At 37.2% G+C, this 27,797-nt stretch overlaps 1 protein-coding gene across 7 annotated transcripts in view; it reads right to left on the bottom strand.

Annotated features, from left to right (window-relative positions):
* Positions 1 to 27,797, bottom strand: part of DOCK4 (dedicator of cytokinesis 4) — a 537,022-nt gene that overhangs the window by 34,934 nt on the left and 474,291 nt on the right. For all 7 annotated transcript variants that reach the window (XM_072653018.1, XM_072653019.1, XM_072653025.1 and 4 more), the window contains 5 exons: positions 27,326 to 27,411; positions 21,735 to 21,830; positions 20,915 to 20,975; positions 9,874 to 9,967; positions 2,141 to 2,289 (listed from right to left, as the gene is read on the bottom strand). In XM_072653018.1, the coding sequence (XP_072509119.1) occupies positions 2,141 to 2,289; positions 9,874 to 9,967; positions 20,915 to 20,975; positions 21,735 to 21,830; positions 27,326 to 27,411 (486 nt within the window). The remainder of the gene's footprint in view (positions 1 to 2,140; positions 2,290 to 9,873; positions 9,968 to 20,914; positions 20,976 to 21,734; positions 21,831 to 27,325; positions 27,412 to 27,797) is intronic.

The following is a 27,797-nucleotide window of genomic DNA, read 5'->3' as shown; positions in this document are numbered from 1 at the left end:
GCTGCTTAGGGATAATCACCGCTGACCACCGAGGAGCAATTACCCCCTCCTGATGGGACCACAATGGCTACCCCTTCCTCCTCAATTACCTAAATTGCACTCCTAGATCCGGAGGCATTAACACAACACCTGCCAACTTGGGTTATTTGCTGGCCACAGCACTACATAGATGCTTTGATCTAACACAAACCTCTGGGAATGGCTTAATACAAGCAGACAGAGATAAAACTGAATTTGTGACCAGCAATTAACTCAACAGGTGAGAGACTTGACTGTGGAAGGGCACAGAGGGATTTCTTTCACAACCAAGAACTGGATATCAAGGCTGTTAACTAAGGTAAAAAGGTGGAATAGGAAAGAAGCATTTTCCTTGTTTCAAATTTTGAGATGTATCAAATTGCACTTTTTTGAGAGAACTATGATATATGGTAGAATTATAAGGTTTTCCCCTAGCCCCAAACTAGAAACATGTAAAGCACCTATCACTGATGGATCTGAATTATCAGCTAAAATATAAAAACCTCCCGGTAAATGCCAAGCTATAGAGTACAGGGTAACATGTTTAGGGATCTTAGAGATCACAGAAGCCAACCACATCATTTTACAGATCAAGAAAATGGTTAAATGAGCTGCCCAAAGTCATACACAAGGTAGAACAAGGCCTTGAATCCAGGTCCTATGGTGAAGAAATCCTGAACTCTTTAAACTGTATCATTCATTCCACATGAACTGGCTGAAGGAAAGGAAACTGAAATGCTATATTAAGACAAATGAGTTGATGAATGATTCTTCATCTTAGTTTTGTGGTCAGAGGGTTATAAATATAGTACTAAAAGGAACTGTACAAATCCTATCGTTCAGATCTCTCATTTTACCAATGAGGAAACAGAGGTCCCCTGGGGTTATTTTTCCCATAATTACAAAGGTAGAAAGTAGAAGAGCTAAGATCCAAACCCATGTCTCCTGTCTCCAAATTCAATGCTTTTTCTATTGCACATTGTAATGTTGCAGAATCTCCAATATAAATGAAATTTTAAATTTTACTTAACTCTAGTTATAAACAAATTGACATATACTATAGAACATTTTTAAGAGCAGATAGGTGGTGTAGCAGATACAGTACTGGACTGGAGTCAGGAAGACATGAATTCAAATTTGTCCTAAAATATTTATTAGCTGTGTGACCATGGGCAAGTCATTTTGGTTCTCTGTTTGACTCAGTTTCCTTAACTTTAAAATGAAGATAATAATAACACTTCCCACCCAGGGTTGTTGTGAACATCAACTAAGATAATAGTAAAGCACTTAGCACAGTGATTGGCCCACAGTAACACCACACACATACACACACATACACACACACACACGTAAATTAGCTATCATTGTTTTTAATCATCATCATCATCGTTATTATGAGAAGACTGGATGAGGGTCAGAAACTAAAAAGGAAAAGACAAACCAGCTGAAAATAGGTGGTAGTCAAAACTCCCCAAAGGTGGAGGGACAGTCAATTGGAAGCTCCAGATAATAATAAATGCAAAAGAAAAGTTGAGAAGATGACATTAGAAAAAAAATCTCTCCGTCCATATCCAGAGAAAGAAATATGGAGTCTGTTTACTGTCTGTTTTGTTTTTTCTTTCTCATGGTTCCTCCCATTTCTTCTAATTCTTCTCTACAACATGACTAATGTGAAAATATGCTTAATAAGAATGTATATGTAGAGCCTATATCAGATTGCATGCCATCTTGGGGAGTGGAGAGGGGAGGGAAGTGGAGAAAATTTGAAACTTATGGAAGTGAATGTTGAAAACTAAAAATAAATTAATTAATTAAAAAAAAAATCTGACTAGCGATTTCCTTGAAGGAAACTTCCAAAGAGTATCCCTCTACCAAAGCAGATCAGTAGCTATTCCACAATTGATTGTCCTACAGAATTGCCTAGGGCACTAAGGTTAAGGGACTGTGAGTCATACAGTCTATATGTGGTAGAGAGGGGCCTGGAAGTCAGATCTTAACCCCAAGGCTGGCTCTCTTTCTACTAAACCAAGATGGCTCCTAAATGAACTTAAGGAGGTTACTGCTGTTTTCTTAAATTTTCTAATTATCACTTCAAGACACATGACCGATCACTGTCACTTACTTTTCCTCTGTCAAAGTTCTGAATGATGGTGAGGTGAAGGTATTCTTTGCGTTGCCACTCTGTCTGCATGGGGTAGGTTAAAAATTCCCTGAGGGGCCGATCAGACCATTCCAGTAACTCATCATATAAGAGTAAAGTATAAGCAGCCTCTGAAAGTTAAGAGAAAACACATTCATTGCAACAACACCTTAAAAGCCACATGGCTACGTGGTAGACTCTTTCATATGGAGAAATTTTCAGCCAACTTGGAAGAAAGGATAATGTTGTCATTAACATGTGTACCCTGATTTTAGGGCTATTCACCATCTTATTCTGCCAATTTATCATTGTAATCAAAAGGTTATAATAATTTCCCCTTAAAATGTTAATGTAATTTACTTGCCATATTGGATAGAACTGAAAAATGTTTACATCAGTCATTCCTTTCACTCACAACTTATCATTCTAGATCTTTCAGAGGGCATAACAGTACTTGGAATCAGAGTCATTACAATATTAATCGTTAGCATTAACATAATGCCTTAAGGTTTGCTAAGAGCCCTTCGGGAATTATCTCATTTGACCCCACAACAATCTGGTGAAGCAGATGCTATTATTATCCCCATTTTACAGGTGACAAAACTGACTTGGAGAGAGGTTAAGTGATTTGTCCAGGGTCACAAAGACGTCAAGTGTCTGAAATGAGACCCAAAGATCTAGGGTCCATCACTATCCACTATGCCACATAGCCACTAGTATCAATGTAACTCATTTGTTGTTTAGTTGATTTCGTCATGTCTGACTCTTTGTGACTCTCTTTGGGGTTTTCTTAGCAGAGTTTTGTCATTGGAGTGCTTTATCATTTTCTTCTTTCGCTCATTTTACAGATGAGGAAATTGAGGCCCACAGGGTTAAGTGACGTACCAGCGTCACACGGTAAATAAGTATCTGAGGCCAGATTTGAACTCAAGTCCTCCTGACTCCAGGCTCAACACTCTTTTCACTGTGTCACCCAGCTGCCCCAGTGTAACTCTTGAATGTACATGAAACTCAAATAACTGTATGTTATTTATATACAGTCCTGCTGTTTTCTTAAATTTTCTATTTATCTGAAAAATGAACAGCAATAAATAAAGGGATATTTGTCTCACTGACATTGTAAAAATGCTGTAATTTTAGGTAGAATATTTTTTCAGATTATTCTTACCTTTACTATAATGGTTTATTTTTAATATTGCATCCTACCTTCCACCATGAAGTGATTTCTATACACATGTATATTGTAAAGTTGCAATTTATTCTTTGTATCTGCATATAACTCTCATGTCTTTGCACATCTTAGACACATCAGTTTTCTTCTCTTTTAAAACAATAACTCATAACTTTATTGTGTTTTAAGGCACATAAAGTCTTTTTTTTTTATATAACAACCTTGAGAGGTAGGAAAATTAATTTTCAGTGCTATTGGGAGGCCCAAATGAGATGATATTTGTAAAATGCTTAGCATAATGCCTGGCACATAGCAGGCATTAATAAATTTTTTTTTCCCTTTCCCCTTAAATTCAAGTTTAATTATGAGTAAATGTAAGGTCAGCTTGCCTATGGTCACAAAGCTAATAAAGGTCAAAATCTGGATCTTCTAAAACCTTGCTTCCTGATTTCTACTAATACTATTACTGTGTGTGTGTGTGTGTGTGTGTGTGTGTGTGTGTGTGTGTGTGACACGTACACACACATATAGATATAGATATCTTGTATTTGGTACCGCTAGATGCACAGTGAATAGTGCTGGACTTTGAGTTAGGAAGACTCATCTTCCTGAGTTCAAATCTAGCCTCAGACACATACTAGCTGTGTGACCCTGGGCAAGTCATTTAGCCCTGTTTACCTCAGTTTCCTCATCTACAAAATGAGTTGGAGAAGGAAATGGCAAACTCTGAAGAATCTTTGCCAAGAAAACCCCAAACGGGGTCACAAAGAGTCAGACATGACTGAAATGACTGAACAACTACATATAGATAGATAGGTAGGTAGATAGAGAGAGAGAGATGGATGGATGGCATTAATTAGCAGCTGGGAGCAGGGGAAAAGGGGGAGGAAGGGAGGGAAAGAGAGACAGACTAGGCCCTTTGCAGAAGGAGGGATTTGCACTGAATTCTAAAGGAAGTCAGAGGGGAAGGAGAGAAAGCAGAACACTGCAGGCATGGAGGATATTCAATGCCAGCACACAAGAATGGATGGCACAGCAGCAAATTTAGACCTAGTATAAAGTCAAAATTCTTAACTATTAGAGCTGCCCCAAAGGAAAGTGAACTACCTCATTAGGTATCATCACTGGAGGGCTTAAAGTAGATGACTACTGATTTGACCCTCTTGTTTTAGGTATGAAAAGTAGTAGATTAACCTGTGACGTCTGCAGGAAGGCTCAAATTCTGTGGGAGTGGGAACTGCTGAAGCATAGAGTGCTACTATACAGGCTGTACTAGCTAGGGTAGCTCTTCTGGGTAACAGGAGGGCAACATGTAGATCCTCATGCTCTGGCCAGAATGGGAATTGTGCAAACCTCCCAGATGTGATGATGAATGAAGAGAGAAAAATGGTGAAGTTCAATCAGAATGGAAGGAACTCATAAAGGGCTGAAAAAGTTTTATCCCACTTAAACACAATCCCCACCCCCATAAAATAAAGTTTTTTCATTAGTCTTACTTTCCCATGGATACAAAAGAATGAGGACATGAATTATAACATATGTTAAACTCTGAAGAATAAAATATTATTTGAAAAAAATAACCTATTCCTTGGGGAATATGAAAATCCTAAGTGTAAATTGGGTAAACACTTTTAAGGAAAAGACTGATCTGTTTCTAGAACAGAAAGAAACATACGTAGGCTTCCTTTTTGGGAAACAAAATGTCTCTATCACCTAGATGGAATAAATGGACTCAAGATCGCTTTTTTCTTCTACAAGCTTTAACAAATAAAAATGTGCCCATATATATACTTTGCTGTTTCACTAATTGAACAATTCCCAAATCCAAATAGTCTTCACCTGAAGAATTAGTTGCAAAAATATTATGTAGATCAGGTGATTGGAAATCAAAATGTTTTGGTTGTAAATAGTAATTCTATGTTCAGGCCAACCCACAAAAGTCAATGTAATCCATAATACGTATGACAGCATACCATTAGAACCCACCATAAAAACTACCGCATATAGCACAATTCAACAAGTATTCATCAGTTGCCTATTATATGGAAGACTTTCTGCTAAATGCTAAGTATACTAAGATGAAAAATGACAGTCCTTGCCCTCAAGGCAATTCTTAGAGAAATATGTGTTCAGAGTTCCAGCTGGCCCAGGAATCTCAGCAGGAACTGTTAGGAAGAGAAGGTGAAATTCAGAGACTAGAATACTCTTTAAGGTGGTTTGCTGGTCCTAAGATGGTAGAATTGACTAGGCCCTGGGTCATCAAGTACCATCTGCCATTATTGTCTAGGAACATAGAGCCCAGGAAGGTGGGCTAAAGCAGACACTAAGGATTCTGCTCCAAAACTGCTCAACCTTTTGCCTTCACTGGACTCAGGGACCCAGCCTCTCTTGAAAACTAGAAGCCTCCTTGACATAAAAGCTACTACCATGTTATGGCAGGTAGTACTAATTCTGTCCTGAGTCACTGGAAAAAAAATGGTCCAGATTTCTGCAAATATTGAATTTACTTTCCACTGTCAGACTCCATCGAGGGGCCTCAAGACACAAAGTCCCTTACTGTTGGGACTATGGAATCACTGTGAGGACACCAGGGCTGAATGGAAGCCAAATACACACTCTATGTGTACTTGTCATTTTAGGATGAAGTAAAGGAATTGGTACCAAGTGTGAGTGTTTGGGGAGGAGAGGAATCCAACCACCAGGTACTTACTATCAAAGATGCCTACCTTAATTTCCCTGATCCCCAGAATAAATAATGCCCTTCATCATTACAGAACTTAGGGGTGAGAAGCCAACTGGTACTTTCCTAATCCTATAATTAACAAATTCCCAACTCTTCTGCCAACCCTGACTCAATCAGTGTTTGCCCAAGCAAAACCTCCCTCCACTTGACAATGTACTCCTCTCTCATCTCTATTTAATTCAGACCAATTCCTTCCCTTCTTTCTAATCTTATCAACCTGTCCCCGAAATTGTGCACTCTGGATCTTTCCCCATCTATGGTAAAATGTCTTTTTACCATAGATTTATCGCTCTTCATTCTTTCCTTTTTCTTACACATGGAAAATCAGTTCCCTTCCAGAGGCACTGCATCTCTGGTCACCTCCTTCAGTACATGGTGTTGCTTGTCTCATATCCTCTACCCACTTGTCCAGGAATTGAGTCAGTAGACTCCTGGCTACTAATTGCTACTTCCAGGCCGTCTGCCACTCAGCATTATCTCCTCTGTTGTGGTTCATTCCATCTGTCTATAGCACCCATTAAGATCCTTGTCGCTAGAAGCTACCACTTCCCTAGTCACTCTTTCTTTTTCTCACAGAGTTTAGTACATGGCTCAAAAACTTGCATTCCGTCCCACCCCCCTGCCCTTGAACTTGACAACTTGACATCTCCTGGAACACTGTGGCCTCTCTTTAGCCACTCAAAGGGATGGTAAAACATGAAGACTTTGAAACTACCTGGAACCATGCTACTTCCATGATCCTAAATTATTTTCCTCTTTGATTATAAATGTTTATCCTTCCATCTCTCCCTCTGCCTTATGCCTTCTAAACCTATATTCATCCTTCCTCACTTCAAAATCTTAGTCCCTCCACCCTCTCTCTGTTCTTCTACCCCATAACCTCTCCTGTGGTCTCACTGATTTCCCTTTTACAGTCTTTAACTGATTTGGCCTCATTGCCTTCCCTTTATAGTCTTGACCTTAGAATTTAACATTTCAACCCTATACTGTTTTCTACCCTTTCATCTTTACCCTTACCCCTTGTCTTAATACTGCTCATATCTTGTGGATCCTCAAGCCTGTATTATCTCTGTGACTCACCTTTACAATATTGTTCTCATGCCATGGGTGGAAGGCATAATAACCGATAGGCTCAGCCCACCACAATTTCATTGGACATATAGTTTCATTATAATCATTTTATTGAATAATTCTCTCCCATGTTCTCTAAAATGGATTCAAAGCCTTTTCTTCTTTTCTCAAGCTTCCTCCAGCAATCCATCTCCCTCCCCCTCAATAGAGGATCTCCTCTCCTATTTTACTGAGAAAAATCAAGGATGGTCCCAGCAACTTGTCCTATTCAGGCTCTCCCTATGCCCAGGGTCTAACACAATCACTGGTACATAGTGGACTCTTAAAGAATCTTATTGATTGGTTGACTGACCTACAGATTTATCTCCTGATACCTTTCAATGTGCCCAGCTCTCCTCATTTAAAAATATCCATTACTTGATTTTGTCATTCCCCTGCCCCCAGGTTGTTAACCTAAATCTCTCCTAGAAATCATCTATACTTGCTGCCTCTCATTCCTCACTTTTTGCTCATATCACAACCACTTAGCTTCCAGATCTACTGAGGCTGCTTCCTCCAAGATTACTAACAATCTCTTAACTGATAAAACCAATGGCTTTTTCTCAGTTCTCATCCTACTTGACCTTCCTTCCCTGGCACCTTCTTTCTCCCCCTCCCTCTCTCTCCATCTCTTGATTCTGTGAGACTATTCCCTATTTCTCCTCTGTTTTTCTAACTGCCTCCTTTGATGTTTCATCTTCGACCTCCTGTTTGGTGAATGTGGATGTTTTTCAAGGCTTAATTCTAGGCTCTCTCCTTTGTTTATATAAGCTACCACAGGCTCATATAGCTTGTTCCAAAATCCATTCCTAGTATTTCTTCTAGACTCTAGTACTACACCTCAGTGCTGGTAGGAGGCAGAAGCCTAAGTCATTTGCTCTGGGTGATGGGAGGAGAGGGAGATACTGGGAGAGGGGGAAAGGTATAAAACAGCCACTATGGAGAATTAGACAGGAAGTCAATCAGTGCTGAATAGGACTGTCAACCAGTGAATCCACTAAGGTTATACAGCATAAATTTACATGAGTTGACAACTGATTTTTTGGCTTTGCTAGGAAAGTTTAATGGCCTGGGGAAAGCAAAGAAATCATCTGGTAGGGCTTACTCTTGGTTGAGTATTGGCAGTTTGGGAATGGTAAAAGGTCAATTGAGGCAAGTGATTTTAGAGTAGCTCCTAGTAAATCACTCAAGTAGTTAACCACAGACATAGTCAAGAGTGGGTACTGAGGTAAGTGAAATTGAGAGTACAGAGATGACTAGGGGAATCAGGAAGGGGCCAGGAATGGAGGTTATGGTGAGAGTGAGAACCGGATTCTTATGAATTGGGATGATTATAAGTGGAGAAAAGAATCTCAGAGTTAGTGATCTTGGGAGATGGTATGGTTACAATTGAAGTTCCACAGAATGATGCCTGTGTGTGTCTGAACATGGAGAAATAGAGGTTGCTGGAGTTGAGAAGGCAGATAAATTGTGAGATTTGTCAGCCCATCCATCAACACAATTTTTGAGTATTAGGCTATGCCTAGGCTTAGGCACTGTAACAGAGGGAAAAAGCCCTGTGCAACAGCTATGATTTCACGCCACATAGGAATGAGGGCTGGTAGCCTCTGACATGGGAGCAGCTAGAAAACAAAAGTGACTTTATTTTATGCATAATGGAAGACTTTGCATTGGGGATGTGGCTGACCATAAGCATATAATAAAGCCCAGGGTGGGATGGTGCCTCCTCATTCTGGAGGTCTAGATCTGCTGTTTGTCAGAGATATCCCCTGGGGAGAAGAAGGACCAGACACTCAACCAGAACCATCTGCATACATCCTTGCCCTCAGTTTGCTGACTTCACCCTTACAAGCTAAGTAAACCTTCTTTTCTACCTCTTGCATGTACCTGGTCAATCATTTCTACATTCCAAGAGCTACGATGCCAGAAGTCCTCCCAAAGCACCTTTATACTCATTTTATTGTTTCATATTACTGAAATAATATCAATTGAGAGAATTACAATACAGGGAAAAGGCTCTTTTGAGTGTTAACAATGCTTACGTTTTGATACTGTTTGAGATTTTTTACTTTTAAAACAAAAGGGCATTTAAACTAGGTACAAGGCCTGGAATGAATACATGAGAAATATCTAAGTTGCAGCAAAAAACTTCATTGGTTTGTATGAAATAAACAGCATCAATGGCATATAAAGCCAAACATAATGATTTTAGCTAAAAGCAGTAAGTTGAAATTTTGTGAATATAAGCAACTATTTCAGAAAGATAGAGTGCCTTCATTCTTTTAAAAACTGCAAAATAGCCATACCCACAGTCGATAGGGTCCCTTATCATACTGATGCTCTGAAACAATAGTTACTAGATCATGCATTACATGTACTGTGAATTATAATCTCCAGGTAGCCATGCTACTTTGAAATCCCAAAGTCCTGATTTTGGATTAAGAAAGTGAATGTAGTTGCGTAACTTCACAGGTATAGTCAATATCATATTGCCTGCCTTCTCGAGAGGTGGAAGAATGGCAGACTGCAGGGAAAGAATTTAGAACTCAAAAATTTTAAAAGTGAATGTTAATTTTTTTACATGCAATTAGTAAACATTTAACAGAATAAAAAATAATTTTTAAAAATGAAAGTGACGGCTTAATGTAACCATCTCCAATACTTTCCCCAATCCCCAAATGGTCAAGTTACCTGTGAAATTTTGTGCTTTCAGATGCAGATCGTAGAGTTTATGAATGTAGCGTATATACATCTCCTCTTTGTTCAGCTCAGTTTTGTAAAAGTTCTGTAGCAAGAAGGTAAGCATAAAAAGCTTCATTAAGGCCAAAGAGTTCTCAGTCTCATACTCTTCTGCAGTTCTTAGGTGAAAATTGAAAAACTGCCTCATTTTTTAAGCCCATATTCACAAAAGAAAATCTTGAAATTTACAGAGCTTATTTTAAGTGGGGAGTACGGTGATACCACCATTTATGCTTAAATTTCTCTTTATTCCACTTTTTTTTCCCTGTCTGCATGTTTTTGGGAGATGCAAGTTAGGTCTAGACCTAATCTAGATCTTATCAGTCTGAATTCCCAGTATGGAAATTCACTACACTAAGGCAGATCATCAACTTACCTATAAATTACAATCATAGTTAACCGGGCCACTTATAAGGATTGAGTGACTTCCCCATTTATTAGAGGCAGGGCTTAAAACCAGGCCTTTCTGACTTTCAAGTTCATCCTCTATTTCCTAAGCCATGATGCATTTTTAATCATCAATGAACAGTCAGCATACAGTAGACAAGGCATCTCCTGACTCCTTGCCTTTTCACTTCCTATCACTCATTCCTGACAAACTATAACTCCTCACCCCCCGTCTCCTGGGTTCTTTGGCTTCCTGCAAGATTTAGATCAAATGCCAGCTTCTTTCCTGGTATTCTTCCCCTCCTCGGTGCTACTCCCATCTTAGTATATTTCTTATATGTATACAGTTATTTGCACATTGTCTCCCACACTGGAATGTGAACTTCTTGAGGCAAAGAGTTGGAGAGGTTAGCACAGTGCCTGGCACAGAGTAAGCTTTTAATAAATGCTTATTGACTCAGTGGCTGGAAATAACCAAGATTGTAACAAAGTTGACATAAAGGTTATTGATTTATGGCTTTTCCACAACCAAGTGGTTTATAAAATGCTACACATTTTATTAGAGAAGGAAATGACAAAACCATTCCAGTATTTCGGCCAAGAAAACTCCATGGACAATATTGTCCATGGAATCATGAATAATCAGGCACAACTGAATAATACATTTTATAAATGGAATTTTATGAATACACACATAAATGTACATAAATATACAAACGTAGAGTCATCGTGCAAAATAACTGCATTCAATTGTATCATTAAATTTTAGATTTATTTTAAAAAGTTATCTAAGAAATAAAAAATGGTATTGTGATAGACAAAATGTGAACCTGTTATGTTTTTTGAAAAACCATGTGGTGGAGGACAGATGGAAGAGACCATTCTATGATGAGTAAGCTCCTACTCTAGGTTACTAATGACAGATGCTAAGTATTTTTGGTTTAGGTTTAAAACACTTGTCCTACATATGAATCAATAGGGATTTTATTCATAAAACAAATATTTTATTTGGTGATAAAAATATATGGAGCTCTGATAAGAGTAAATGTAAATGAGAATGAAGAGACAAAGAATCATGATGAAAGTTTAGGAGTGAATGAAATGTTATAGTTTTTAATGTACTGAAAATAATTGATTGTAAAAAGTTAATAAAATTTATCTAGATCAATATTAAGGTACAAATAATTTAATAAAAGAACTTTTAAAATGCATCTGGTCCTTATCTAGCTTTCCTGCAGTCTTTTAATTATTTAGTAAAAGCCCTATTTTGATTTTATGATTATTAGGTATATATTATATATCATGTTATGAATATTATCATATTATACATATAGTGGCCAATATCATGATAGCCTTTTTTGAAGTTGGCTGTTCTGGTCCTCTGATGAAAGACAGCCAGTTTAGTTTATCTATCGTAAGCCATGCCTGGAGTTTTTGAGCTTGGTAGGAATGGCCAAAGCTTGTGCTCTCCTGTCATTGTCAGTCCCCACCATGATTTAGCAATGGAACATTTAAGGAAGCAGCAATTCAATTTATATCAGTTAAACATTCTTTTGATAAAGTATTATACTTCAAGGCCACAGGCCATTTTCTAACACCATATGTTATGAGTTATTTACAGATCTCCATCCAATAGAGTTTCTCTATAGCACTGAAGCCATGACTCTGATAAATTGTGTGTGCACATGCCTATGTGCAGCTTTTACAGGGGTAAATGGATGGATACATAGATAAATATATAACAAATACATGTATGTATATAAGCATATATATTTACATGTATATATATACACCTATACACACACACACACATATACATATGTCTTTCAAATACATTATGGATTGCTATTTTTTGTAGGATAGAGTGAGCACTGAACCAAGAGTTATAACATAATTGCTATGGAAAAATTTATTCTGAGCTGCATGCACACAACTAAATTTATTTCTGGAATGTGATCAGAGTAAGTCTGTCTATAATATGAGTACATCTACCCAGTCGCAATATTAGAAGAGCTACTAGCTGAGCTCCGGAAACTTGAAAAGTGAAGACTTATTCTAAGAGGTGTGCCATATTTTAAAGCCTGTGTTTAATGTACCTTTATTGAGCAGGTCTTCCTTCCAGCTGATTCTTAAGGAGCTTAAGCATCCTTTCTTTACTTATACTTTTTGATGGAGTGAGGATCATCAAATTACAGCTGAGGAAAATGAGCATCAGAGTCTGACTGTGGACTAGGGTTGGGCAGAAATAGCTACTGAGTGTGAAATTCTAGGCCAAAGAACATGTTTTAAGTGGAAACAAAAATCAAACAAACGTCAGGGCTGCAAGGTAACTTAAATCAATCAACATATTCATTAAGCACCTACTATGTACCAGGAACTGTGGTAGGCACTGTGGACTCCAGTACAAGGAGTGAAACAACCCCCACTTGCAATGAGCCTACATTTCAATGGGCAAATGATCCCAGAGATTCTTAACCTTGGGTCCACAGACCCCCAAAGGAATCTGGAGGCAGATTTTAGTGGGTCCTTGAACTGGGGTGGGGAAAAACCAAAACCAAAAACCCCTGCATCTTTATATTCACTAGCCCCTAACTGAAATTTAGCATTTAATTCAATTAGAAATGTGGGCAACAAATGCAATTGTGAAAAGGGGCACACAGGGTTCATCAGACTATTGAAGGGGTTCATGCCACAAAAAACAGATTCAGAATCCATGATATAGTCCACCCTTCTCATATCACACATAAACAAACTGAGGGCCAGTGTTAAAGTGACCTTCTTAAAGGGGCTGCAACCAATTTGTAGCAGATTTGAGGCAAAACCCCAATTACGCCTCATCTAAATCCCATCAAAGCCTGAGTCAGATGACCATTGAAACATCATAAATGTGAATCATTTTCCCCAGATACTGCCTAAACTAGAAAGAGCTTGTAGCAAACTTTAGCCAAAGATTTTAGTTTACTTTCTCTCCACTTGTCTCCTTATCTGGGGACTAATCCACTTATGACATGCTAGAAATATGAGGAAGATATCAGAGAATGCAAATATTCCATTTTGACCACATTCAAGATACTTCATTTATCCTTCTTACCTTTTGTTTCCTGTAGATTATGGCATTTTTAAAAAATTCAATAAACAATGCTATTCATAGCCCTCTTGCTTAAATTAACCAAAAATCATTTTAATTATCTAGAATTGTGGTACCATAAACACAGTGTCTAACAGCACCACAGCAGGGTTTCTGAAATTATCAAAGGATGATTTGCTCTAATAGCTTGCTTATAAGGAAAGGAGCTTTCTTTGAGAACAAAATAAGCCTTTTTTCCTGTGAAGGAAAAGTGTTTCTTTAGAAAACATTTTATGATTACTGCCAGTAGACAGGAATCTTTTGCATGTGTCTGGCAAACATGCTTGTGACACATAGAACAAAACAATAATTATACTTTCTAGTATTAGTCATGTCAAAAATTATGCACATTATTAACTTAATGTTGGAATTTAAGTCATGATTTTCACAAGACAAATGGGAACTTTTTAAAAACAAGTATTTTAGAAATTATCCTTCCAAAGGATTCATCAAAATGGACCAAAAGGAAGAGACGATACTAATCATATGGCAGTTAAAAAACATCAAGATTTTTCCATATGGTATAAAAATTAAAAGGTCAGCCTAGGAATGATATATGAGGGCCTTTAATTATAGATTCTCTTACATTAGCCTGAAACAATAATTGCTCTAAAAATGTGAGTATCTTTTGCCTGTTCAAGATGCCTAAAATTACCAATGAACATTATATGTGTTTAATCAATATGTGATCCATAGGTTCAATCACCAAACATTTAGTAAGCACTTCATGCCAGAGACTATGACAGGTATTGAAGATACAAAGACATAACAAAACAATCTCAACCCTCAAGTAGCTCATATTCTCACACAGTGCAGAAAGAACAGGGTAGGAGGGGTGAAGGAGAAGCTAAACACATACAAATATACATGAAGCTAAACAAAGAAAAATATATACAAACAAAGCAAATAGAGGTCACTAGCAACTAAGGTGATCACAAAAGGGCTCATGTTGGAGGTGGCACATGAGTTAAACATTCAATAAAATGAGGGGTTCAAAAATTTGAGGTGAGGATGGTGTGAATTCTGGGTTTGAAGGATAGACTGCCCATAACTACAGGGGCTGGAGATAAAATATCATGTACAAGGACTGGTAAGTAGGCCTCCTTGGCTGAAATGATGACTACCTAAAGGAGAATAATGTACAATAAGTTTGGAAAGCAAGGTGGAACCAGAGTGTGAAGGGCTTTAAATGGAGTGTGGGGGGAAAGTTTACATTTTATCTTTTATCTCAAAGGCAGAAAGATGCTCTTAAGATTTTTTGAGGTTGTGCAGAGGATAGAGCACTGGATCTGGAAGCAGGATGATCTGAGTTCAAATCTAGCCTCACATATTAACTGTGTGACTTGAGGCATGTCACTTAACTTCTGTTTACCTCAGAATTAAATGAAATAATTGCAAAGTGCTTAGCACGTGCCTGGCACAAAGTAGGAACTATATAAATGCTTATTCTCTATTCCTCCTTATTCTTCCCTTAAGGATAGGGGAGAGGTATTCTAGTATTTTAGGACTTTGGCAACAGTGTGCTTGATGCACTGGAATAGACAGCTAGCTACCAGAAGCGGACAGACCAATTAGGATACTACCACTGCAGTGGTTAAGGGAAAAAAATGATGAAAGGTTGATTAAATTGATGGCCCTATAAGTAAACAAAAAAGGAGGGATACAAGAGATGCTGTGGAGGGAGAATCAATAGGACTTTGTCATTGAATAGATATGGGGGTAGCAGAGATGGTTAGTAGTGACTAAGTGATGGTGGTGCCCTGAACAGCAATCAGAAAAGGAGGGTGGTTTGGGGTGAAAGAGAAGGACCTCTGTTTTGGACATTTTGAATGTAGATGTCTATAGGGTATGTAGTTGGAAATGCCAAACAAGAAGCTGGTAATGTAGTGCTGGGGCTTAGTGGAGAGAATACTGATAGATACATAGATCATGGTATCACAGAATCATAGGACCACAGGCTCGCCTATTTAAAGTTAGAAGGCACTATTTAAGCAATCTAGTCAAATAATTCATTTTAAAGATGAGGAAACCATGATCCTGGAGGTTAAGTGATTTGCCCAACTTTATATAGGCAGTGATAATCAGAGGTGGGATTTAAACTCAGGTCCTCTGACCCTGGAACCAGTGCCCTCTCCACTGCAGCTGGAGCCATCTGCACAGGGGTGCTACTTGAGCCAATAGGAGGTGATGAGAACAGGTGATGAGAACATCTAGGGAGAAAGAACATAAAGACAAGAGAAAAGGGCCAAGGAGAGAGTCACTAGGACAAGAGTTAAGATATGAATGATTAGGCAGCAAAAAATAATGAAAAGAAGAATGGACCTGAATGGGAGGTAGGCTGCCCCTCTCCTATATGCCTGTTCCAGCAAACATTCTCACCAGACCAGTGATCAAGAAATCTAAAGAGAAACTTAATTAAGTTGTCTCTTGCTGCTGTGTAGTTGTTTCAATTGTGTATGACTCTTTGTGACCCCACTTGGGGTTTGGAGTTTTCTTGGCAAAGATACTGGAGTATCTTTTGCAATTTCTTTCTCCAGCTCATTTTACAGATGAGAAACTGAGGCAAACAGGGTTAAGTGACTTGCCCAGAGTCACATAGCTAGAAAGTGTCTGAGGCCAGATTTGAATTCATGAAGATGGGTCTTCCTGATTCCAAGTTCAGTAGCCTATCCACTGAGTCACCTAAATGCACTAGGTTATTTCTATTACCCCAAAACTGTACCAAAAAACAGCTAGAATCAGATGGGCAAGTAGGAAAGGGGATTAGTATCAGCGCAGGTAAAAAAGTCTGTAGCAGCTTCCCAGTGCTATCAGTCTGAGATATGTATAGCCTTTAGGGATATGTGTACAGAGGCAACAAGAATTGCATCTATCCTATTACCCCCATTCCCCCAAATCCTCAGTGTGGTCAGAAAGCCCAAGGGTGGGAACTCTGGAAACCATGGGGAGTAGAAAGTACCACTGAAGATACCACAGAGCTCAGACTAGGATAGCGCAGGTATCCCTAACATTCTGCTCGGAGATGCCAGAGAAGTTCCTGAAGATCCAGGGCTCTGAACTTCAAATAACCCCTGGGACTTAGCACCAGGAGCTAGAGTTCAATACAGGAATTCAAGGCACCCAGTAAAAAAATCAATCAGGGAATATCATTCCACCAAAACACAGCAGAGGATAGAACTTGCTCTTTGTGAAAATTCCAATTCAGGATCTAAAGGGATGAATAAACTAAGGAAAATACCTACTAATTACTATAGATCTATACTATAATATTTACTACACTGCACCAATTACTATGGATCTAAAAATGCCCCCCCCAAAAGTAAGGGGAGAATAACTTCATAACAATGTAAACAGAGATTCAAAGGTAATGAATTTTGTGCAAAAAATTACATGGATACCTAGAAGAAAGGAAGCACGAGAGAAAAAATTAAATAAAAGCTATGGAAGAAAAATTAGAAGAGTAGAAGAAGTGGTAAACCTTATCCAAGTAATTCACTACCTGAAAAAGGTAACAGATCAAACAGAAATCAGTGACTCCACTAGATGAAAGGAAATATTAGAACACAAAATCAAAAGATTTAAAAAAAGAGAACAAAACGTGAGATATCTGATATGAGACAAATGACCTGAAAACTAGGTCAAAGAAAGATAATTTAAAAATCACTGGACTTCCTGAAAACCTATTTTTAAAAAGCCTGGACATTATATTTCAAGAAATTAAAAATGAAAATAGCTAAAGTATATTAGAACCAGAGGGCAAAGGAAGATCGAAAGAATCCAATATTAATCTCCTGAAAAAAATTATTCAAGAAGAAAAGTCCTGGTAATGTTGGAGCCAAAATTCAGGGTTCCTATGTCAAAGAAAAAAATACTACAATCATCCTGAAAGAAGTACTAAAGAACCACAGTCATTATCACACAACACCTGGCAGCTTCTCCTCTAAATGAGAGATCTTGGAATAAAAATTCCAAAAAGCAAAAGGTATAGATTTACAACCAAGAATAACTTACTCTATAAAACTGAGTATAATCATATGGGAGATAGGGGGTGGGAGAGGAAGGAAAGGATCTTTAATGGAAGAACTTCTAAGCATTTCTGAGGAAAAGACCAGAGGTGAATAGGAACTATGAGATATGAGCACAAGAATCAGGAGATATCTACAAAGGTAAATTTATTTGATCATCTGGAAGAGCCTATATGAGGATGGAGTACTAACATTCTAATGGAGGAATAGGGAGAAATAAGTGTCTCTTCAGAATCTTAAAGTCTTCAAAGAATATTAAAGGAATTAAAGAGTGAAGACAGAGGACCTGAGGGTTGACTGGTTCTGTTCTAAGGGTTTGGAGAGGGGGGGAGGGAGGACAAAAAAGAAATAAAACAGTATTTAAAGGAGGAAAAAGGAGGTAAAAGTTGCTATTTTTCATAACTGGGGTGTATGAGAATAATACAGAAACATGGAGGTAAAGGACAAAGGGAATGAGCATTAGATGAATCTTACTCATCTGAAATGGACAAAGTAAGGCAATTTGGTATAAAATCTATCACATTCAACAGGAAAACACAGGAATTGGGAAGATAATACCAAAAAAGACAACTGCAAGCAAAATATATTTGCTAATCCTGAAAGCAGTAAAGCAGGGACTAAAATATAAGGTGGTACTCATCAATAGGGTAATGGCTGGGCATATTTTGGCTGGTGTGTAGTAAAAGTGTCTGACACATAGTAAGCCTTAATAAATTCTTAATGACCTGGAATTTAAATGTGATGGACTTTTATTCCACAGAATCCATGGTTGTATGAATTAATGTAGAGTGGACTTGAATGAACAGAACAAGAAGAAATATTTATGCAAGGAAAACAGGATTGTAAACAACAACAAATAAATCCAACAACAATTTTGAAAGAATTGAAAAAAATGAAGAAATGAAACTGAAAGAAATGAAAAACTCACAATAATCAAACATGTCTCTGAAGTACACATGATGAAGCCTGTTAGCCACCCCCTGATGGAAAGGTAATGAACTAAAGTTTCCAAAGTGGGTGCACATTTTTTGGGCAGGGTCACCATTGTGGATTCATTTTACTTGACTATACCTGTTCCTTAAAAAGGTTTTTCTTTTTTATTTCCTCCTGGATTTTGTAATGGAAGAGTTAGGGAGGGGAGGTTAGGGTCAGTAGTGGTGATACAAAAAAAAAGGGGGGGGGGAGGGCAGTGGGATGTTTTAAGAACTACACAGGGAAGGAGTGAGGGAAATTCAGAGAGAAGAACAGTTTTGAAATGACATGGAATTTATTATTGCATAAAAGCAAGTGTATAAACTGACAATTTGCAATTTAACATAGAGTCATCTTTTTTCTGTTCTGTGTATGTTGAGATGCTCTTTCTTGGTGTTTAAAATTCATAATTAAAATAAATTAAAAGTAAATTTTAAAAAGGAGTATGGCTTGGGGGCAGCTAGGTGAATAGAACATTAGCCTTGGAGTCAGGAGGACCTGAGTTCAAATCTGTCCTGAGACACTTACTAGCTATGTGACCCTGGGCAAGTCACTTTATCCTGACTGCCTCAAAAAAAGAAAAGCATTAAGGCTTGTGAGGGAAGGAATATAAAACATGAACTTAAGAAGTCATAGACATCAAAGCTGAGTGGAATATCTGACAATACCAATGAATGAAGAGACTTCATATGTGTTTCTAAAATAATAATAGCTAACATTCTTATAGCACTTTGAGATAGTATCTCACTTTATCCTTAAAACAACCCTAATAGGTAGGTGCTATTATTATCTTCATTTTATAGAAGAGGAAACTGAGGCACACAGTGGTTAAGTGACTTGACTAGGATTAAACAGCTAGGTAATGTCTGTGGCTGGATTTGAACTCAACTTTTTGACTTTAGGCCCAGGGCTCTATCTACTGTCTCCAGGTGCATGAGTATGAGGTAAGACATAGATAATTAGGTTGATAATTCATGGCGGCAAGGGCAGAGTAGCAGAGTTTTGTGTTATATATGCGTTTGAGGGAATGCTAATACCAGTGAAGCTGAATGGGGTTAAAGGAAGATAGAAAATGCAAATCTGAGATACAGAAGCAATCAGTTGCAATAATATTAAAGTCTTCTTAATAACAGAGGGGTTGTAAAGAAAGGCAGGACGGACGTGAATGCTATGAAGTAAAATGAAATGGTGCTGAAGGAGGCACGATATGATTTAAAGCTGAAGTCAAATGGGAGAAGTTATGGACTACATGGAATTCAAGGTCACAAAGCTTTACCACATCACCACACTAGTGGTAATGATAGGACTTAGACTAGACAATGAGAGGCCAGAGGAGAATAAAAACATTAGAAGATATCTAAAAGGTAGTACAAACGGAAAATAAAATTCTTTTCAAGCAGGGATTATTTCATTCTTTATAACTTGTGTCCTCAAGCACCTGGCACAGTCTCTAGCACATAGTCGTTGCTTAACAAATATTTGTTGATTGATTGGTTGATAGTAGTAACACACCTTGTTTCATTCCACACTAGAGTGAAAGACATTTTTCTACAGCATTAATCCACATGATAAAGATGCTTGAAAAGTTAACCTCTAAATGTAAGGTCATTATTTTAATCTACAAAGACACAACCAACAGATTTAAAAGACAGTTACACAGAATTTGCTATGTAATTACTGCCTTAGTTTATCTTGGAGGGTAGCTGGCAATTGGATAATAAATTCCTATCCTTGAAACAAGCTATAATAAAATTATAGTTTTGGTACATTAAAACAACTTGATTTTCAAAGCACAATTTACTACATAATTATTGTTATTTCAAGGCAAGTACTGCATTACTCCTCAAAATGGACTCCTAGAAATGGTATGGTAGTTCTATATGCAATTAGGAAATCTACAAAGTAGTAACAAATACTGGGAGATATTTATAATCCGAAAGCTAACAATGGCTGCTTTGTGAATGCAAAGTGTGAAAAAGCCAAAATGTGAAAACTACTGTGTAAAATACAAAATTGTCAATGGGGAGCAAAAAGAGGGCTCATTATTCTTTCCTAGAAATGGGATTCAACTTTCTGAAAGGAAAGAAAAGAAGGGAAGTCTACATACATTGAGGTGAAAAAAATTCAATCAAGTGACACTTTGCTATCTCCAAAGGGAACAAAATGTGTCCTATAAATGTTAAAACAGTTTCAACTTTTATAACACTGAGAATTTATTCCTCAAGAAGTTTGTTTTATCATTATCAGATTCTACTACAGAGTTTGATATTTATTGTTCCTAGCTAGATTATAATGGGAACATTCTGCTATAGCTGAATATCTAATTTTGGTACTGAATCCAACATGTAATTTGCAAAATTCCTCTGAAAGTCAATCTTTAATTCATTTGAGAAGCATCTAGGCAAAAATGTACACATCAGCATTTCTATGATTAGTAAAAAATTAATCAGACATATATACAGAGAAAAAATTATTTACAAACCAGTAGGCTAACTGTACAGCCAATCTTTTTGCCATCCACTTCTCCCATTTTCATGCAGTCCCTAAAACAAAATGCAATAGTGAGAAGTCTCAACAGACAAATGCAGTTTGTTTCGTGAAACAACAGACGCCAGCTAAGATTATACAATCATAGGAGACAGGAACGTAATTAAACATTCAGCCACTGGAAGAAAGGTTATATTATAGCATGCTCTGATTGTATAGGACCCGTCCAGGTATGCCTGTGAGCTCCATACCTAAACTTTGTGCTGAGGATTACATCTCCAGGTTAAGAGAGAATAAAATTACTTGGGAAATAGAGTATTACAGGAAATGATATAAATGTGATGGAGATACATCATTACATAAAATGGACACTAAAAAAACCCTTTATTTCAATTTAATCATCTTAATAGGAATAAATGCTTTAAAAAAACAAATATATAGTAAAAGAAAGAAGAGGGTTTGATTGATCTCATTATTTAGAAAGACAGTAATATAATATTCTTGTCATTAAAAAACAAGACTGGGTCCCATCATAGACCACTTTAATTCTTCATCCGTGGTTCTATGTATCAGAAAGATGCTTGATTAGTAGATGTTCAGAAGAGGATTCCCATTTACTAGGACTTTCCCACAACTGGCCAATAAGAATTTCCAACTGGCTTGGTTTTGAGTCAGTTATCTAAGTTCAAAAAGTCTCATGTTCTGATTGTCAGGCCTTTGAACTGATTACACAAATGGAATCTTTATTCTAATCTAACCAGCTGATGTCCTAACCCTGGCCCAAGATTTCTGGAAAGCATTGTGCAGAAGCTCACCTGTAGTCTAATAACCTCTCCATTAGACGGGTTACAGTGGCAATCAATGATACGCCACTCTCCCTCCATGTTTCCCGTTCAATTTTCTTCAGTAGACTGGAAAAGAAAAGAACCCAGGGCAATTTCAACATTTATTTTTATCAGTCACCATGACAACCATTTTACTTCATCAGTACCTTAAATACCTTAGCAACCACTGCAACATTTCACAAGTACCACAATTTGCAAACAATGTCTTACCTAGGATATGGACCAAATAGTGGAATTCTAATCCAGGAAGCATTGACAAAGCAAATTGATTTTCAGATTATCCAAGTCATCAAGTCAAAAAACATGCATAAGATTTTCAAAACACACAGACATCTCCCAGCTCAAAAATATTTCCAAGTCCCCCTTAGACTGTTAGAAGCTTGCATCTTGGAAAATCAAAGGACATGGTACACATGGAATACAGGAGTAGCTCCAAGTTTCTTTTCAGTAGGATATTGTTTTATTCACATAAAAATGTTTTCCTACCTCTCAGTAGAATGCATCTTCATCCAGGCAATTTTACTGCAATGCAACTGCTACAGGAAAATCCTTGTACAGACGGTATGACGTTTTGCGTTTTTTCCTTTCACTTAACATTTGCCCACTCAATACATATTGTACTATCTGTGCACTCACTCAACAGTTTCATTCATTTAGTCATTAATCACAGAGGATTTTCTATGTAGGTTGTTAAAGCAGATTGATGACAAGTACTGAACCACATCTCTCCTCCTACATTTTTCCCTTATTTTTAAGCACCTTGGAGTCGAGGCACTAAATAAACGTAAAATAACAACAGTCATAATAATTAGGAGCTGTGTTGGGTTTTTTTGGTTCCCAGCCCACAAAAAAAAAATCAACAAGATCAGTGAATTCTTTTAGCACTCCCAGACTGAACTTTTTCTCGGAGATAAAAGTGAACATCCTACGTCCACTGCTGCAGGGAGGCTTTCCCCCTTCCAAACTAATAATGAAGATTATTTCAATCCAAAGCCCTCTTCAATTCCTCTTTCCTTTTTTCTATATTTTGCTAGAAACAAATGGAAGAAACATTAAATATGAGCGAGAACTACGTAGATGACTTGCCTGGCATCGTTTTTTAAAAGAATCAATAAATCTAGAATTTTAAGAGAAATGATGAAGCCTTATTGCTGGATCCCAGATTGTGGTTATATTCACTCCCAAGTTCTTTTTTTTTTTCTTTTTTATTTCTTGGAATTTAGCATCCCTTTGCTCAGTCTGCTGGACTTATCTAGCTGTTTCTCTTTCTGCATCCAATCGCATATGCTTTGTTAGTTCACCCTGTGCTTGTTCTCTTAATGTTGTCAGACTAAGTGAAGGGAAAGTAGCATATGGAAGGGATGGATCTTAGCCTGACTAATCAGTGGGGAAGGTCTCTTAGTTTTTTTGTTGTTTCTAGCGTTTAATAAATGTACAGTTCTCCCTATAAGAAACCTCTGAACAGCACCTTGTTCACACTGAAATGCCAAAACAGTATTGAACCACGTACTAATTCAAGATCTGCCTGCCAAATCAATTTAGGAGGATGTAACAGCTCTGTGAAATGACTGCCATGCACAACCACATACTTGATCGCTTCAAAAACAAAGAATTCAAGTCAAAGTAATGAGTTCTAAAAATACATGAAAGCTTCTGTTTTAGAGATATGAATTTCATTACTTTTCACAGCTCTCTGGTGCAGCAAGTAGGGAGGTTAGGTAACATACCCTGGCCCCAAGAAGTAAGAAACTTGGTAGAACATATTTTCATAATTAACTCAAGATTCAGTCTTGGAGTTCAGATAAGGATCCAAGTCTTTAGATTATAGGATTCTAGATCTAAGGTGGAAGAGACCTTACTGGTCATCTAGTTTAACTTTCTCATTTTACAGATGAGGAAACTGAGGCCTGGAGAAGTTATAGGATTTGTCCAAAGTTACAGAGGAATCAAGTGGCAAAGCAGGGATTCAGACTCAAGGTCCTGTGACTCTTCACTGTGGGGAAATTCATTTATCATTACCTCTCTTTATAGAAAATAGGTTGGAAAGGAAGGATTTTTAAGTTGAGCAAAATTAGTCATTCCCATCTTATTCCTAGGAATTGTTTGACATCTCTTTTCATGTGAGATTATAATATTACTTGATGATGCTACATGAAAAACACTGGGACCCACTGTATAACACTTGGAGATTTTGGGAGACAGAGCAAAATATCTCAATAATAGATTAACTTGCTCATGTTCGTCTTAGGTGCTATGCTATAAGGTTTGGGATGGGGCATATACCCCAAAGGGTCACACTGTACAACTCTTATGTCTATGTGGCATTTTCTTGACTAAATGGTAGCTAAAAGTTTTTCTTTTTAATTTAGGAAAAAACACTGTTCTACTTTTCCCAATATTTTGTGACATTTTTGTCACTGAGGACTAGAACTGTCTGGTAATTTCTAAAGTATCATTTTTTTCTTATGTTGTTTATTTGTAGAAGCTTTTATCATAAGGAATAAAAACTTAGGAAAGCTACATTCAAAATAGTTCAGTGACATTGGAAATTTAGTCCTTTTAACTTGATATGTCTTCAACAGAAAGAGTACCTTGGGAAAATATTATTTGGGAGATATGGAGAAATTCAGGCTGCTACTTTTGGAGAGTACTATAGTTTTGCTTTAAAAAAAATGTTCATTATCTCTGAAACAATCACACTTAAACTATTATGAGGTATTTTATTTTTTCTACTATTCCTTATGACAATTACCAGGTTATTACAAGCTAGGTGACTTCTTAAACCAAACATATTCAGCAAGGCAAGAAATAGACATTACATTGAAATAACCCTAGTCAAAAAGAGTAAGGACAAAACAATAGAGGGTAATGGCTATTTTGGTTATGGTTATTAAGGTTTGTCCTGGATAAACTCTGGGTATATCCAACAGAGATGGTACTTCACATTAAATCCTTAGCCCCTCTACAATTCTGAACCAGCTGGGGTTCATAAAACCAAGACCACTCCAGTTACATTTAGCATTAGAGAAATATGTTGAACAGAAGATGGAAATTCAATGTAGCAAAATGGAAAGCAAATTGGAATAGATGTCAGCAGAGCAGAGTCCTGATAACCAGTAACTTGGGCATGTCATAGAATCTTGATGGTTTATGGTTTGATGAACTATCAGTGTTTGGAATGGCACTATGATTCTTACCTATGTCCCCCAAATGCTACATGAATCAGTAAGGAAATGGATCCAAAGAGCTATTTTATTTATATAGACGCACACACATGTACATACACACATATATACATACACACACATGGATGGGTATACATAAATATCATTAAGCTCTTGAGAAGAAAGGCAAATCACTGCTAGGATGTCATTCTTTTAAGCACATCAATCCTTTACCGATTCTTTGATGAATTTAATCCATGCCATTTTAAAAAGGAAAGTAATCTTGCTAGGTTAAGTTCTCCTTCCCCCTCCACCCACCTCCAACTCCAACTTTACATTCTGGCAGCACTGAGTTACTTATAGCTTTTCTACTTTTGAATGACTATCAAGCAATGCATAAGGAAGCATGAATTAAAAAGACCAACTGGGGATCTGCACCCTGACCTCATGTATTTTCTAAACTCTTAATTTATGTGATGACTCACTATGATTATACCAGTTCATTAAGGTTGGTCTTACCAAAGGAATACTTCCTGAAATTCAGTTTGGGTTTCTCATTTGCCTGACCATAGGTACAAATGACATTTAATCATCACTTAGGTGTTGGCTTATCCCCCAGGCTAATTATAAAAGCATGAAAGCAGAATATTATTGCCACCTTTAGAAAACTATGCTTAAAAGGCAAGGGAAGGATGAAAATGTCAATATAATGCATCAGGTACCTTAAAAGAGTCATAACTGCAGAGGGCTTAATATTTTAATTGCTTGCCTTTTTCTCAATGTCAGAGATCATCCTCTATTTCAAAATCATATTTATGTATAAGCCATCCAAATTAGATGCTATCAGGCTTTTTTTAATAAAACAAATCAGAGGCACTATTGAAATATGTAAGCATCTAATCTTACAAATTCATTCCAAAAAATGAGTCACAAATCTTTAGAGAATCATTTCATTGAAAGCTTTCTCATTTTTGTTCTCTTTTCAAACCCCAGATGAAGAACCTGTCTAAGAGCTGTTGTAGAAAACAATTTATTATATTAGAGGAGGTTTTAATCAGAATTCTTGCTAAACTCTTGTCAGAGAAAGACAGATATCCTGCATACTAGGATGAATGAGTACTTGGTATATTATTAATAAAAGTTTGAGTTTAATTATGGCATTAATCACATGAACATGGTGCTGTGCAGAAAGTTGCACAAAGAACTACTTTTATCATTTTCCAAGACAATTCATTTACTCCCCCACTTTTTTTCTTTCAGTCTAACTTCTCTCAATGCTTCGATAACAATTAGTACACATGCCAACTGAACTTTGGCCTGCTTGTCATTCACAAAATTATCTCATGCATCCTATCCTTGCTCTAAATTATGGATCACAAGTGGCTATCCTGTTTGTTTTGTTTTGGGAACTTTGTGTTTGGCTTTCAGCTATTTAGGAGTAAATATTAGTATATTCCTTTAACTACAAAGCCTAGAACTGCATTATTCTGCACTTCTGAAAACATTTTATAACCAACAAATAAGGGAATTGCTTCTTCAAACAAGAAGAAATCCTTCCTAAAAGGTAGACATGTAAGCATCCCAGGGCTTTTAAAGCACATCCCTAAAAAAAATTTGAGAACATAAAGGACCAGCCTGAAACTTCCAAAGCATTAAATCATTCTCATATATCTATTTTGACTCTTTCAAATGCAGACTACTTCAAACACTGTAGAAGATCAATTGACAATTCCATATCTGTGACTAGAAACTAATTCTACTTGTGTGAACAACATCAAAATTCCTATAGAGGATCTGCACAGCAGGGCCCATTAGTCCTTTCTTGCCTCCATATAAAACAGAGTTTAGACTAAATTAAAATGTGTCCATGAAATTTTAATCTGAAAATCTTAATAAGCAATTCATAATCATTGAGCAATCGGTCCCAACGAGATATTTGTAGAAAGGAATCCACAAGTGTTTCATTTTTAAGGACAGATGCAAATTGTATTAATTCCACAAGAGCTATGCAACTCTTTTACCTTGCTTGATTGAAAAGCCTCCTCCAGTAACTTAATGATTCCCCACATTTCCCTTCCCCCTATCATCTCCACTCAGTCACCAGCACATCTCCTGATTTTTAAATCATTAGGCATGAAAAGAGAGAATCTTGTTATGTAACACATGCAACCTGTCCCAATCAAAGATGAAAATAAAGAGACAAGTCTAATCATTGATATCATAAGAGCCATTTGCCTGAGTTAGGCAATTATACTTTATTTCACACTTCAGAAAGACAAAGCGCTCTCAGGAGCCCAAAGCTGTTTGTGCAGTTCTCGTCCACACTAAGGCTGAGTCCCCTATCTCTTGCACCAATACCACTGAATGAAATGAAGATGAGATACACTTATTACTCACATGCTGTTGAAGAGCTCACGGTAAGTTTCATCACCTTTGCCTTCTGACATCAAGCTGTCCAATTTGTCGATCAGTTTGGCCTCCACCTGAAACATAGCCAAGTATTAGCCGTGTTCTCTTCTCTTTCACAAGTAGAATTTCTAGACAAACTGAAAGATATGCATGTATTTTTGCAAGGAAAACAGCTATATAAGATGCTCTCATCTCAGAAAAAAATATAAATTTAATGATAGGTCACATTACTTGCTGTGTGTTCGACAGCGATGGTCCCCTTGGAATTTTTTTAGGGCTAATTTAAATGGAACAACGTGACTTCAAACTACTGGCTGAGTAGCATTTGCTGCTGCTAAGGCAGCTATCTATTTATGGATTCAAACAAAAATGCCAGTAGCCCAGCTCCACTGCCTGAATTCTGACTGAGGGGCTGTGATGGAAAGCAAGTCATAACTCTTTTTTTTTTTTTTTTAAAAGA

Source organism: Notamacropus eugenii, chromosome 3, assembly GCF_028372415.1.
Source record: "Notamacropus eugenii isolate mMacEug1 chromosome 3, mMacEug1.pri_v2, whole genome shotgun sequence".
NCBI lineage: Eukaryota > Metazoa > Chordata > Mammalia > Diprotodontia > Macropodidae > Notamacropus > Notamacropus eugenii.
The sequence above is the reverse complement of the archived record's forward strand: the minus strand, read 5'-3'. Positions and strand labels throughout refer to the sequence as shown.